This window comes from Astatotilapia calliptera, chromosome 14 (genome assembly GCF_900246225.1).
Source record: "Astatotilapia calliptera chromosome 14, fAstCal1.2, whole genome shotgun sequence".
NCBI classification, from domain to species: Eukaryota; Metazoa; Chordata; class Actinopteri; order Cichliformes; family Cichlidae; genus Astatotilapia; species Astatotilapia calliptera.
This window is the reverse complement of record NC_039315.1, coordinates 28,035,914-28,050,050: the sequence shown is the minus strand read 5'-3', so window position 1 is coordinate 28,050,050 and position 14,137 is coordinate 28,035,914. Positions and strand designations below refer to the sequence as shown.

The 14,137-nt window shown below is 40.7% G+C and overlaps 1 protein-coding gene across 4 annotated transcripts in view; it reads right to left on the bottom strand.

The window, feature by feature from the left end:
* Positions 1-14,137, bottom strand: part of rap1gap2a (RAP1 GTPase activating protein 2a) — a 103,191-nt gene that overhangs the window by 78,607 nt on the left and 10,447 nt on the right. For 3 of the 4 annotated variants that reach the window (XM_026191323.1, XM_026191325.1, XM_026191330.1), the window contains exon 2: positions 7,599-7,634. In XM_026191323.1, coding sequence (XP_026047108.1) covers positions 7,599-7,634 — 36 coding nt within the window. Of the gene's footprint in view, positions 1-7,598; positions 7,635-11,326; positions 11,500-14,137 lie in introns of those variants that run through there. The other variant, XM_026191326.1, reaches the window with a different exon arrangement.

Sequence of the window (14,137 nt, the reverse complement as noted above, 5' to 3'; positions counted from 1 at the left end):
GTGTGTGTGTGTGTGTGTGTGTGTGTGTGTGTGTGTGTGTGTGTGTGTGTGTGCGCGCGCGCGTGTACTATCAGGGAGAAGGCAAGAAGTAAATATTTGTCAAAAGCAAAGAGGCAGCTGGCTGTCTGGGGGACTTTAGAGTAACAAAACTGTCGCTTTAACAAGCAGCAGAGCACATGCGGTGACAAAACATTTAAGAGACAGCGAGAGAGGACAGAGGAAAACAAGCAGACAGCAATTTGTTTTTACTCCTTGCTTGTTAATAATCAAAAGAAAACCTGTGTCAGTAAAGCCTTCAGGCTAGAGTTTCATTTGCTGTCAGCCATTATAGAAAGTAAAACAAGAGCACACGAAGAACAAACAGAAAGAAGTTGGCTATGTTTTTTGTGTAGTTATGATTAGTGTATGTAAATATGCTATAACATGACCAGCTCATTGGGATTAAGAATAGCTCACATGGCTATATGTACTGTACATATCCCCACAATTTACAAATATTTCAGCTTTGGTTTCTTCATTTTTTGCTGATTTCTTAATAGTTCCCTCTCACTGTTCTTAGAATACTTAAAACCTGGCACTTAACAGCAGGAAGGAGAAAAAAACATCCAGCAATCAGCTGGTAAATATAGTGAAGGGTGATGTAACAGAGTCAGAGAGAGAGAGAGAGAGTTCTGTTGCTGGTGACTTAATAAAGAACTTAAAGGGGACTAAGTGCTTGACTTAGATTGCCCCAGTAACCAGAAACGCAACATCTGATGAATGCCGCTCTGGTGATTTAATGATCGTCTCAGAGGTGCAGTCTAGTGTTGACCACTTTGAGAGTAACTCAGTACTACTACACAGGGGTGTGATTGTGTTTCAGGGAACCCACACTACTCCCCTCCCTGCTGCTGCTGTAGCTAAGAGCAGCTAACACGTCCTGTTTCCATATGTTCACTGTGTGTATCGTTTCTCACTGATACCGCCTTAAACCATGTGTAAGACAGCAGGCGAATGTGATGAAGCGCTTATTTTAGCAAATGCAGATTAAGTGTAAATATAAGGAAACTAGAGCTTGGGAAGAAAAAACTAAAATAGGACATTGGGTCAGTAAAACACAAGATGTTTCATATACAGATTACTTGTACTTTTTTACATCATTTAAAAATCAAAAAGTGTCTATTGTAACAAAAAAAAACATATGTATTGAGGTGACTCGAATACAATATGCCATGGGACTGGAAATATACATAAACCTCCAGCATTTTATTAACTTTTAATAACAATAAGCAAATTCATGAATAAAACAAAACTTCGAGTGTAGGTGATCGCTCGTATTACAAGTCACGGCATCTTTCTGCAGGTTGTATTCTTATGTGTTGCCGATGAAGTCCGGTCGCAAGGTGAGACAACCCAGGCTCGTCACCATGGTAATGAGCCATGCTGGACCATCAGCTGATCATCAGTTCTTGCTGCCATGGCAACAGCCACGGCTCCCTATAGGCTGTTGAAGACAATATGGCTGTGGTTTTGTCTTGCAGTGGTACAGATATGAGCCTGCTGGACTTCATGTTTATATCAGGAGAAATTTAACTGATGAGACCATCATGCAGAATTGTGCCTTTTTAATGTTGATAATGTGTTACATAAATTTATACGTCTAAATATTTAAGCAGAAGCAAAATAAAAACACCAATTTGTTAAGTATGACTTTAGTGGGTTAGCTTGCATTGCCTTTATTGGTTTACCTACATAATTTATTCTTATATCATTTTGAGTAGTACTTTCAACAGGTACACGTTAACAGGTGGGACGGCCATCGGCACTGATCTAATAGAGAAACTGTTCCACCCAGTGGATCTTTTACTTCACTTCAGCTGCTTTCATTGCAGTGCACAGATTTTTGCTCACTGCTGTAGGAGTCAGTTTGTGACAATCACATGGACTCGGCTCCCTCTTGTGGCCACAGGAGAGAATGAATCTTGGTCCACATTTCTGCACAAAGATATCAAGAGCTCTAAATAGGTGGGTAAGTATATAAAAGAGTAGGACGCCAAGCAAAACTTTTAACAATCAAATCTAAATGATTTTTAATAGAAGTGGATGCTGTCAGTTATTTTCATTAGAAAAATTAGATGGCACACATAAAAAGCGTGTAAATGGTTTCGTATGGCGTAGCTTCACTGAAACCGGAGGTGTGATATGAGAGGAAGTGCGACATCCTTTGTTGAGTGCACGAGAACGGGTGGAGTCCGACCACTTCCCACATCATACTGCTGCTAACGCATCCGCAACTGTGTGGTTGCTTTCTCTAACCTTTTTTCACACGGTCTGAGGCAGAGGGAAACAAAACACACAGGCAAGGCCCGAAGCTGCGCTGCCAAAAGAAGCGAACTGAAACTGAACCACCTGACCTCAGTCAGCTTGCGTATATTGAACTCTGGTTCCCAGATTAACCCCAGCTGAAGGTCACAGTCACTGTGGGCAGCTGTGCATTAGATATTAACTGAGTGAACTTCTGTCCTTCATTCGTGCTCTTTGCTTTTCCCCCCCCTGCCAGTGATTGCAGGCTTATATTAAATTATGTAGCAGACTGTATCTGTGTACACTGCATCAACAAGGACTTCCAATAAGGAAAAACACAATAAAGTTGACAGCTCATTAAGGCTGTATACAGCCTCCCTGTGACTAATCACTGCTTCTTCTCTTCGTGCTGCCGAGCAAAGCCTCGAGCTTTAATAAGCCGTCACCTAAAGTAAATATAATACCAGCGGACATTCAGTCTCCTGTTTGTTCGATAGCTACAACTCGCCGTCGTTCCCCGCAATATAGAAGGTACACCGAGAGATAGATTAAATGCCAGGCTCCAGAAATAGCAGCAGCGGCAGCAGCCGCCCATTTGCTCTTTTCCATGATGCTGGCCACCAGATAACATTTACACCTGGCCCCAAAAAACTAGGTTAGACAACGACAAGGGAAGGGGCTTTTTTCATTTTATCGTGTCCCCTCTTTTGAAAAGACCTCTTTCATATTTCCTCTTCTCTCTTGAGCCCGTCGGCCTTCATTGTGCCACTAAAACTGCCTCTCAGTCTGGACAATAATCCGGGTGGACAATAAAGTAAACTTTTTTCATATTTGCAAAATAACTACATTATATTAAAAAATGTACAAGTGCAGTTTAGTTACAGTCTTGGAGAACATCACAGCTTTATCCATATCCCATCCACTATAAGCCATCCATCTGAGCTGGGAGGCGCTTTCGGATTCAAGCAGCTGCTCCACTTAGACGGAGCAGAGAATGAATGGAAATAACATATAACAATGTATAATTAGCAGCAAGTGGCTGTGACCTCTGCGCAAACACACGCATGCATGCTAACAACAGTAGAAGCCGAGCAGACAGCCGGCTGTTAAGGAAAAAAACAAAACAAGCCAATAAAACAATCTGTGGTTAACCACGTTAAACAAGATATCCAAGTCATTTGTTTTGGTTTACTGCACTGTGGAAGCGTCTGTTGCTGAAGCGTCTTACAAGAGAAAGCCGGGAGCCATGACTGTGACACAGAGCTTCACTAATAGACACAGAAAGATCAATCCTTTAGACTGATTTCACATCCTGGGTATCCACCTCATGCAGACCAAAGCAATCATCTGATCCGTATCATGCGATGAACAGCTCTATGACTGCTGCGTCAAATATCCTGAAGTGACACTGTTTTATTACAGTCTGCTCCAATACACTCTGATCTGTGCTGCTTTTATCAACTTCCCCTTTAAACTAGATTCAGTGCAGTCCACGCTACTTTACTTCAACCCATGTGAAGTTGAGTAGACTCGCAGACACGGCAAGAGCTGCTTGTTTTCACCGTGTGTGCACTATTTCCTGTTTAGATCCCCATTAGATACTCTGACAACACAAGAGAGATGCTCTCACTAGGCCAACAGATACCTCAGAGCACCTTAAGCGGACAAAAAAAGCAATATGAACTTATTCATAGCAATCGAATCAGAAATCTGCTTTTCAGACTTTAATAACTTCTCGGAAGGAGGAGAAACTACTCCACTGGTGTCATAAGATCTCAGGTGTTACGCAACAAAGTGCGAGCTAATATAAGAAAAAAAATCTGATTTAAGAATGTAATAAGGAAAAATAGACCCACGAGAGAAAAAGACTGCTTACTCACCACAGCTTGCGCGGCATCGTCACACAGTATTAAGAAGCCGATCAGGTGCAACCTTGCCCCCTTTTCGTCCTCTCTCTCCTCTATTATCCCTGTTTGTCCACTTGTGATATTCACTCACCCTCAGCACCACTTGAAGACAAAACAGATGCATGTGTTTGCTCTCCCTCACACACACACACACACGCACATGTGTGCACACACACGCACACACAAACACTGGCTTGATTATACAGGTATTAATGAGGTGACGGCTGTACGGTGAAGGAGGAGAGATCCTTTGTAGCATCCGTGAGCAAAGAAGAGGCAGAGGGAGACCGGGATTAATGACAGAGGAGAGATGAGACATGGGGAGAAAGAGCTTGAGCAACAGAGGAATAAATAGCACACTCTGAACCAAGGGCAGACGGGACGGAAAGGGGAGAGGAGAACAAAATAAAGCCCTCACACCTGCTGCAAACTTTGAAGTGTGCAATCCAACTGATGTTTTTGCTCCTTTGGCCTCCATTCTCTTGTTTTCTCTCCTCCCCCCTTGTGGCTTTACTCTCCTGTACTGTATATCGCTGCATGTGGTTTGGTTTTTCATTTTCATTTTTTTAATTACAGAAGTTTTGCAAACCAACTTTCAGGAATATCCTGAAAGTCATGAATTAGGAATTCAATGTATGAATAATGTCCACGTCCTCAAAGTATAAATTAAAGGGGAATTTCAGGAAGATGCTGTTTGCATTAAAACAGCAACAGTGGATCAGACCTGGTGACCTGTCGAGGCAGCACCCCATCGTTTGCCCTATGACAGCTGGGATAATGTCCAGCCCTGCCCGGCAACCTGCATTGAATAAGTGGAAGATAATAGGTAGATGGATGCTAGTAACTCTCACATTTCTTGTGACCTGTAATGATATGATTCACCAGGATCACATGAGTAATGAACTCACTTGCATCAATTCATCTACACCTCCGTCCCCATCAACAAATCATCGAGATACTGCATAATGTCTTTTGTACAGACTGTCTTCTCCTTTATTTCCAGTCCTACAGTTCCTGCTTCTGCACTGTTTTCTTACATCTAACGCCTGGATCAAACACACACGCACACAGGTTGGTTTTATTCATCATTCGGGCAGACCAGGAGCTCCAGCAGAAGTCACGACTCACTCATTGATATTCAGACCCACTACAGAGTAGATGATCTAATGACACCTGGCCATGCAGGAGACACTGAAAGTGTGCACAGCTGTTTGTATGTGAGAGAACAGATAAAAGAGGAGCCCTACTTTACATGTTACGCGCTAACCTGCTTTCACTTTCCTGTTTAGAACAACAAAATGATTAAGGTTTTACCATAGCAGCATCTGGAGCCCTATTCCACCATTTCAAGTACTGTTCATGCAAACCATTCTTATAATGCATCCTAATAATAATTTTTTTCACATAAGTTCATATAAACCCAGAACTCGGGTTTGTAAAACAGAGAAAAACATGAATAGAAAAAATATCTATGTGCCACTGCTATCAGGCTACTTGTTTCCAGTTCAAATCAGCGTGTTGCAGATATTTTGTTAAATCCAAACTTCTAATCCTCGATTCTGCGATTCCAACATGCTTTGTTCGTTTTTCTTTGAAGATGCAGAATCATTAGCATGACATGGAGGGGTTTTATTTTGTCATGTCTGACTATGCAGACAAGGTCTGGCCACCACCAAGAATAACAAAAGTCATGCTTAGATATCTAAAATATGCTCAGTTCTCTAAGGCTATCCATCTGGCATGATTAAACAGATGGTGCCATCACGGCACCTATGGAGAAAAGAGAGAGACGTTGGTAAGAAAAGTAGAGTGTGTGGTTCCTTTGGTAAAGAGAAATGGTGTATGTGCTTAAATATGATGGCTTTGGGGTATAGATAAAGATAGAGTTGACACACACAAAAACCCATCATCTGTCCTCACTAAGGCAACTTCCTGTAGCAAGGCTTGCCGGTGGTTTGTTTCAACACAGAGAAGCTTCACATACCCTCAAAGATTGCCACATGAATAAAGTACACAACTGTGCAAATGGCATTCACATCATCACATTCTCTGCCCATGCCCCGAATGAAAAAAGGTAAAAGCAGAAGCAGTAATTCTACACCTCAAAAGTTCACAGCACTGTGTAATTTTCACAACATTGTTCCTCTAAATTTGCAAAGTCACTGCCCACATTTAAATCCACAGGAGACAGCTTCTGTCTTCTCCTTGCAGAGGTGTGAAACATGAACCGGAATTAATAACTGTTTGTTGAATGCTGTCAGTTCTTATTAATAAAATTAAGACATCCAATCTAAGAGTTAACAACACCATCTTAGCTCAACTCAGCCACACAAAAACAAAGCAAATGGTCAGAGAGCTGCATGATAGGTCCTTGTTAGAGAAAAATAAAGGTCTGTTACAGTACATGCAAAGAAATTTCATGCACCTGGTGAGATTTAGACCACATTTAAATGCTACAACCCACATTCAGCAATCCAAATCCACACAGAGAACATCTCAGTCCCTCAGTAGATGGACGATGGTGGCAGCCAATTAATTACCATGCCTCTTAAAGGCAGTGGTTCTTCCTAGTATCATCCTTCACCAGTGTGCTTGAAGAATCTCAAAAAACCTTAATACATCTTAAATTTATCTTAAAGGCTTTAATAAAGGTTAATATAATGCCTTTAATAATTCTAGCATGTGTCTCAAATGTCTGTATTCGTTGTGCAATGAGCTATAAGCTGGATTTAATTACTTATTTTTAGATCGTACAGCCCAAACAAACCCTTATGGAAAAACCCAGAGTACGCTGCTTATGCCAGTACATAGTATTCAAAAACTGCAGTCACACCTGGGAGCCACAGTGCAACCACAGAATTTACCTAGAACTCACTCGAGTACTTGGCAGTACAGGTATCTGCATGAGAAACTTCCTCCTTGTACGGGTATGACCTGCCAACATGTGCAAGCTGGCAGTGAAGAGAAAGTAAATGAGAGTGAATGACAGGAATCAATTTAGAAAATCTGTCACTCGGACCGGGAGTTGGAGATTTGTGTAAAGAGGTGTATACTGAATTTTTATGTGTCTAAAAAAAAGATTCATAGCTCTGCTGAGACTTTAAAGTCCATCAGTGTGATGGACAATATGTTTATCCAATGTTTTAAAGGTCTTCAGCTCAGTCTCAGCGTGTTTGCAGAAAACATGGCTTTGTGCTTGACGGACACATTTCTGAATATTATCTGGAAGTTGTGGTGATTGGGCGATTGGGTTCAGAAGAGAGAATAAGATTTCCAAAATGACCCAGAGTGCTCATGTAGGCTGTCAAAGGAATAGACCACACCAGAGCGGCCCAGGCCCTTTGCTTTATGTCATCCTCCCTCTAAAACCTCTAAAAATAACAAGAACAACAACAAAAAAACACTTACCGTGCTTTCAGTGCAGACAGAGTGGACTTGTCAATCCTGGAAAAGAAGCAAGAGAAGGCAGACACACACATAAAGAGGAAATTATTATTGATCATGTCTCTGATACAAATTGCTCCAAGCAGCAATTCAATTCTTTAGTCTAATTGCTCCTAATTTACTAAGGACATAAGCACAGGAAGGCAGGCAGATAAAGACGGTTAGGAGTGAGATTTATGTCTCCACGGGGCCCCTGTGCTTCTGTGGCTTTAAAAAAAGAAAGGGTCATTAAAATTGTGGTTGCTTCTATTTGCCTTAATAGCTGCGGCAGTGTGAGTGTAAGCAACTGGCATAGACCAGAGCCTATGACAGACAGCCTCGTTTAACGAAGTTACCTCTCTGCAAACTGATCGACGTCTCAGTGCTTCACTGCACACTGGCCACACTACAAACAATTCACAACATTTCATTTTTGGTGCTGCTGTTCTCGTGCGAGTCATTTGAGGCTTTTCCATAAAGGAAACTATAAATATGTCAAGAGTCTTAACTTAAGGTTTATTTTGTGTGTTCTTATCAGCAAATGCATGCCTTACCGCAATCTACGCAGTGCCTAGCAGAGACATTTTAAATATCATTTGAATGTTTTACCACTTATTTGATATCAATAACAGTGCAGCATTACAGCAGCATCAGATCAGAGATAAATACTGTAAGCTCTTGTGATGTTTCACCGTCATGCAACAAAAAAGCTGATATTCAAATGTCAGAACAGAAAGCTTCTTATTTAGCTGCAGTTAGTTCATCATGTTCCTAAAACAACTATTGGACTTTATGACTGTGCTGTGACAGATGAATTACCCTCAGTCATACTGTAACAGAGCAGCAGCTGAAAATACACACCATCTATATTATGGCTCAATAATCCACCAAATCATACAATTTATTACAGGTAAGGGGAAATGATAATATATGTTTGTTAAAACATATTATGAGAGCAAAATCTCATCACCAGACCACTATATATGCTCACCAGCCACTTTATTAGGTGTAGCTTGCTAGCGTTGGGTTTAGACCTCCTCTGGCCTCCAGAATTTCTTTTTGTGGTACATATTTAACAAGGTGCTTGAAACACCCGTCACAATTTTTGGTCCATACAGACATGACATCATCACACAGTTGCTGCAGATTTGCTAGCTACACATCCATGATGTGAATCTCTTGTTGCACCACATTCCAAAAATGCTCCATTGAGCTCGGATTGAGATCTGGTGACTGTGGAGGTCATTTGAGTACAGTGAGTATTCTCATGTTCAAGAAACCGGTTTGATACAGTTTGAGTTTTGTGACATAGTGTGTTATTCTGCTGGAAATAGCCAACAGAAGATACAGTGGGTACACTGTGGTCATAAAGGTCAGCAGGTAGGCTGCTCAGGCTACTCAGGTAGGCTGTTGCATGCACAGATGGTACTAAGAGGATCAAAGTGTGGCAAGAATATATCCCCCACACTGTTACAGCGCCACTACCAGGCTTATATGCTGATACAAGGCAGGAGTGATCCATGCTTTCATGTTGTTTAGGAAAAATTCAGACCCTGCATCCACAAAAAATAATCATTAGATCGATTGTTTTTTTTTTCCAATCTTACATCATCCCGTTTTAGTGAGCCTGAGCGAAGTATGCTCTTCTGCATACTATGTTTGTTAATAGTAGTTATTTGAGTGATTGTTGCATTCCTATTAGCTTAAAGCAATTTGACCAATCTCCTGTGAACTTTACATTAGCAAGGCCCATAGAACTGACTTAAATCACCTCACCCTCCTCATTCTGATGCTCAATCATCATGTCCACGTATACATGTCTAAACGCACTTAGTTACTGCCATGGGATTGGCTGCTTAGCTATTTATGCTAACAAGCAGTTGAATATGTGTACCTAACAAAGTGGCCAGTGAGTACATTTTTCTTATCCAAAGAAAGTCACAGATGGTCACCATTGTTTGGTAACAGTAAGCTCAGCGTCCTCCTCACCTCTACATTTGATTTTACATTTACTAATGTGCCGATTAGCAGATGTTCAAACAGCTTCCATTTATCCATATCTGCGCCTGTGATGAACCAAAAAATGTTCAAATTTGTGACTAGATGAACTGATAATTAAATACTACAGATAGAAGGTAAACCTAATGTGACTAAGATTTTGAAACTGCTCAAAAGCAAAACACTGTAAACAGCATTTTAAGGAACTTTACAGTAGTATGTTGTCAGTTTGCATCTGGATGCGGTTACATTTAAGCTCACACCCAAAATGAAGAGGGTTCAACTTCTCGGAAGAATCAATTTGTACAATATCTAAATACTTATATGCTGATGTTCTTTGTTTACAGCTGACAATGTACAAGAATTTCACCGGATGCTGCAAGTTCATTATCATCAGACCTGTGAGAAGTGTATTTTCCCGTCACACCTGCCTAATCTTAGCAGCATACAAAACTCAATCTTGTACATTTCTAACAGCAATCCAAAAGAAAAGAAAAATAATCCCCCTTAACATATCCCTTCATCTCACACTGAGCATTCAAAAGAAGAAAATTAGAGACATTATTCCATGAGCTTTAACACGTGGAATTATTGTTTGGTTTAAGAATTTAAGAAAATGCTGATACAACTTTTCTTTTAGGGAAATATTTTTTTTCCCAAGGATTAAAAAGACTGGATCTCTAACAGAGAAGTATCACAGAGAGACATTAGAGGATATTTTAACTAGCAGAGGAATTATCATAGTGTACATGAGACTGCACTGTACTTGAATTGCACTTGGACCCGTAACCAATTATCAGTCAAAACTAAAGCAGTTGTGGTTTATCTAAACCTTCTGACCACTTAATTCTATTTTCTCGCAATCACCATTGACTTGTGACATTCTTTTTAAAAATTAGTGTACCTGAAATCTTTTTTTTTTTTTGTCCAGCTTTTTTTTTCTGCAAAACACAACATATTGCACGCAAAGCTGCTGCTGCTGCTGCTCCTCAGCTCTGTCTGTTCGAGGTTATCGCAGCCTGTCTGGCCTATGCTGCATCAGCCCAGCTGGGAAGGTTAAGTGCTCTGAAGATGTGCTTCAGTGTCAGAATGACTAGCAGCAAGGGAGCCAAACGCACAAAAACACTCCATCCGAGTGTGTCACAGCATTCAGTGCTAAATGGGCTTGCTGGCAGCTTCTTTAACGCTGCATCATGGGAACTTCCCTCTGCCAATACAGTAGGAGAGCATTACCAGAACAAGCTGCGTCCCTTTACCAGCACAGCAGCAACAACAACCACAACTGCCAGCAGGCAGAAACAAAGTCGGCTGTTGAATATAATCCCTCCCTCAACAGAGACAACACAGAGTGAAACTGTAAATGATCACACACAGACACACACACACACACACACACACACACACACACACACACACACACACGCACAAACACAGACAAACAGAGGACTAAGTGTTAGAGGTGTGACACAGAGGAGCAGGCTAAGCCCTCCACCCATCCTTCCTTTTCATAAAAAAAGTTTACATTTCTACTCCACCCATTCGCACACTGTACAGTAACAACAACTGGCACACTCTACAGCTGATTATAAAGCACAATGGGAATGATTCAAACACAGTGTAGAACTGCATGTAAATGGGCACAAATATGAGCATGGACATGCACAATGCAAACTTTCCTAAACACACGTGAGCATTGAATGAAAACGCATACATACCATCCAAATCCACCAAATGACACACTTCTCCTCCTCAGCATTTTGTCAGTCTGACCTTCTCAGCAGTCTCTTTTGCCTCTCTCCTCTGGGAACTGTGTGCTCTGCTGACAGTCTTCCTCTATGGGAGTGTGTATATATATATACACACACACTCTCTGTATACTTGCACTTTGTCTGTCTCTGTCTGACCCAGGCTCTCTGTCTCACTCCCTCTCTCACCCTCTCCCCCTCTGTTTGCCTTCCCTTCTCTCTCCCTGCTCTTTTTCACCTGCCTCTCCACAGCTGCTGTTGTCCAATTTGCCACTTGACCCGTCAACAACTTTCCTGAAACATCGGTTCACAGTCTGTCAAACCCGCGCTCAAATCTGACACACTGAGAGATACAGGTACACATATTTCAGCAGGGTAGGGGAGGAGCCAAATGAGGAGGGGCCACAACCACTGGTTTGTTTCCCACACAAACACACGTGTAAAGGGCTACACATGCATCGAGCTCTATCTCAGTAACCACAACCAAAACACATGTATGTTGTATTCTTGCTTACATGCTGTCCAACAGGAAATGCAATAACTGCCTGCACTGCCCCCTTTTTTTGTTTACCCTCACACATGCAAAAATGTCCCTGAATAAGCAAAGTTGATAAGTTGATCGAGCATTTTGATGTGGATTGTGGAAACTTCAGGTTAACGCTGCAAAAAGCTATATTTCTATTGCGTCATTCCTATTTCTAATCTATTAGAAGTGTATCAGAGGAATCTGTGTTGAATGGAAAATATGCCAGTTGCTCAACAGAGGAGTCAAACTGGATTATTTTTGTTGCACTACATAGCATTGACACTTCTCTGAAGGAAAGAAAAAAAGAGCCCAACAGTTGTGCAGAAAGACTGCAGCGAAACCTCTCATGTTGTGGCCAAAGGGAGTGTCCTTCCTGACGCCCTTTCTTCTCACTCCAGAGTTGACACTCTCAGAATTTACAAGCCCTCAGTTTTTCAACAGTTCAATTTCAATGTGCAGTGTGTTTGTGATCTGCAGAGGTCCAGGCTGTTAAATATACTAGCAGTGTAAAATCAAAAGCAGCTACTTAAACAACATTTTTACCAGCTATTTTTAAGGAAAGTTAACCTTGGGCCATTTTAATATTATAATATAATAGTAGTAATAGACTAGAATATGGCCATTCTAATTCTGATGAGTGAACTCTGTTATGCAGACCACGATCAGAGAAAAACACTTAAAAGAATCTAGGTCTATTTGCCTACATTGTAGGTGTGGAGACAGAGTCTCACAGCAAAATTAATATAGTCAGGGGTTAAAGTGGGATTTTAAAGGTGGGGGAACCCAAGAGTGATCTTTGTGTGTAGGCAGCTGCTCTGAGGTTTACTGCCCCTTATGGAGTAAATTTCACCACAGTACTGCAAACGCCAACCCTTTTCGCCTGCATTAAACTGCCCACTATTTTCATGCGACAGGTGACTAAAGCAAAGTTAACATACTTCAATTTGTTTTGCAGGACGTCTCAAAGTTGAAAAAACAAACTTACCACAACTTAACATTATAGCACAATATCTCATGTAAGCTTTAAATGACCAGTCTATTAAATGCCACTCCTTACCTATAAAATTAGTCTTCTATTCTGTCTTTCTTACATCTTTTTCCATCTCTGAGTGCAGTTATCGCACACTTTTCTCTCTCCTTGGAAAATAGAGTAGCTGTACCTTTAGCTAGCTAGCTGACGCACTGTGTGGGTGCTAGCTAGATGCTAAAGTACCACACCTTACTAACATCGGTCCGCTGTAACACCTGAGTATAGCGCTATAAATGATGCGTAAACCCATCATCATTATTATTATTAGATTTTTATTCTTTGTGTCTTTCCTCTTCATGTAAAATAAGCAGTAGCGACGGTCACGTTATGTAGGTTTAAAAGTTTAAATATGGTTTAGTGTTGATGTCAAATAATAACTCTCTAAAGTAAGGAGCCTGTTTTGCAAATAAAAGAAAAGGCTGAAATAACGAGTTGTAAAAAATATATAAATAAATAAATGTAAATCCCAAATGGGGCTAAGTAACAGTTAGTAAAGACAACCCCCATACCTTTGTCAACTGAAGTTACACTATGGACATTTTTTGCAGCAACAGGAACATTAATGAAAGTTCACGTATAGATAATGATATGGTGATAAGGAGCTGGGGAATAATTACCATTTGGAACAAGTAAAATAATAAAGAGGTTATTTCAGTTCCAGCTTAACAATAAACTGAATAGCAGCTTTCTAATTTCACAGGCCGTGGTCTGACAAGATGCTGTCTTCAACAGTAGCTAATCCAGCCACGCTGTGGCTGCCATACTAGTGAAGCTGTCACAAAGCATGCCATAAATACAAGTAATGACATAAAACCCATTCAAACAGACATAGTATCATTTCAAATGCAATTTTCCCCCCAAGGCTTTTCTGTTGAATTGAAAAGAATGGTTTCAGTTATTCTTTTCACATTGAAATAGGCAACACGTCCTTCTGTATTCAAAGAGAGCTACTTTCATTTCCAGTCACTTCATAACATATCCAGTGAGAACAAGAAACCAAACAAGCACTTTAGAAGTCTGTTGAATGTGATGGCTTAATGCTTTCACAATTAAATTCTCAATTATCAGCATGCTTTCAGTCTCTTTTAAGATTGTCAGTCACTCTCCCTCTAGTGGTTTAGAGATGTGAGAAACCATGAACACAACAGCAGCAAGAAGAAAATGCAAATATCAGACTGACAAAGAAAAAATACTTTGATTCTCAAACCTTAAAGGTTCTGAAAAT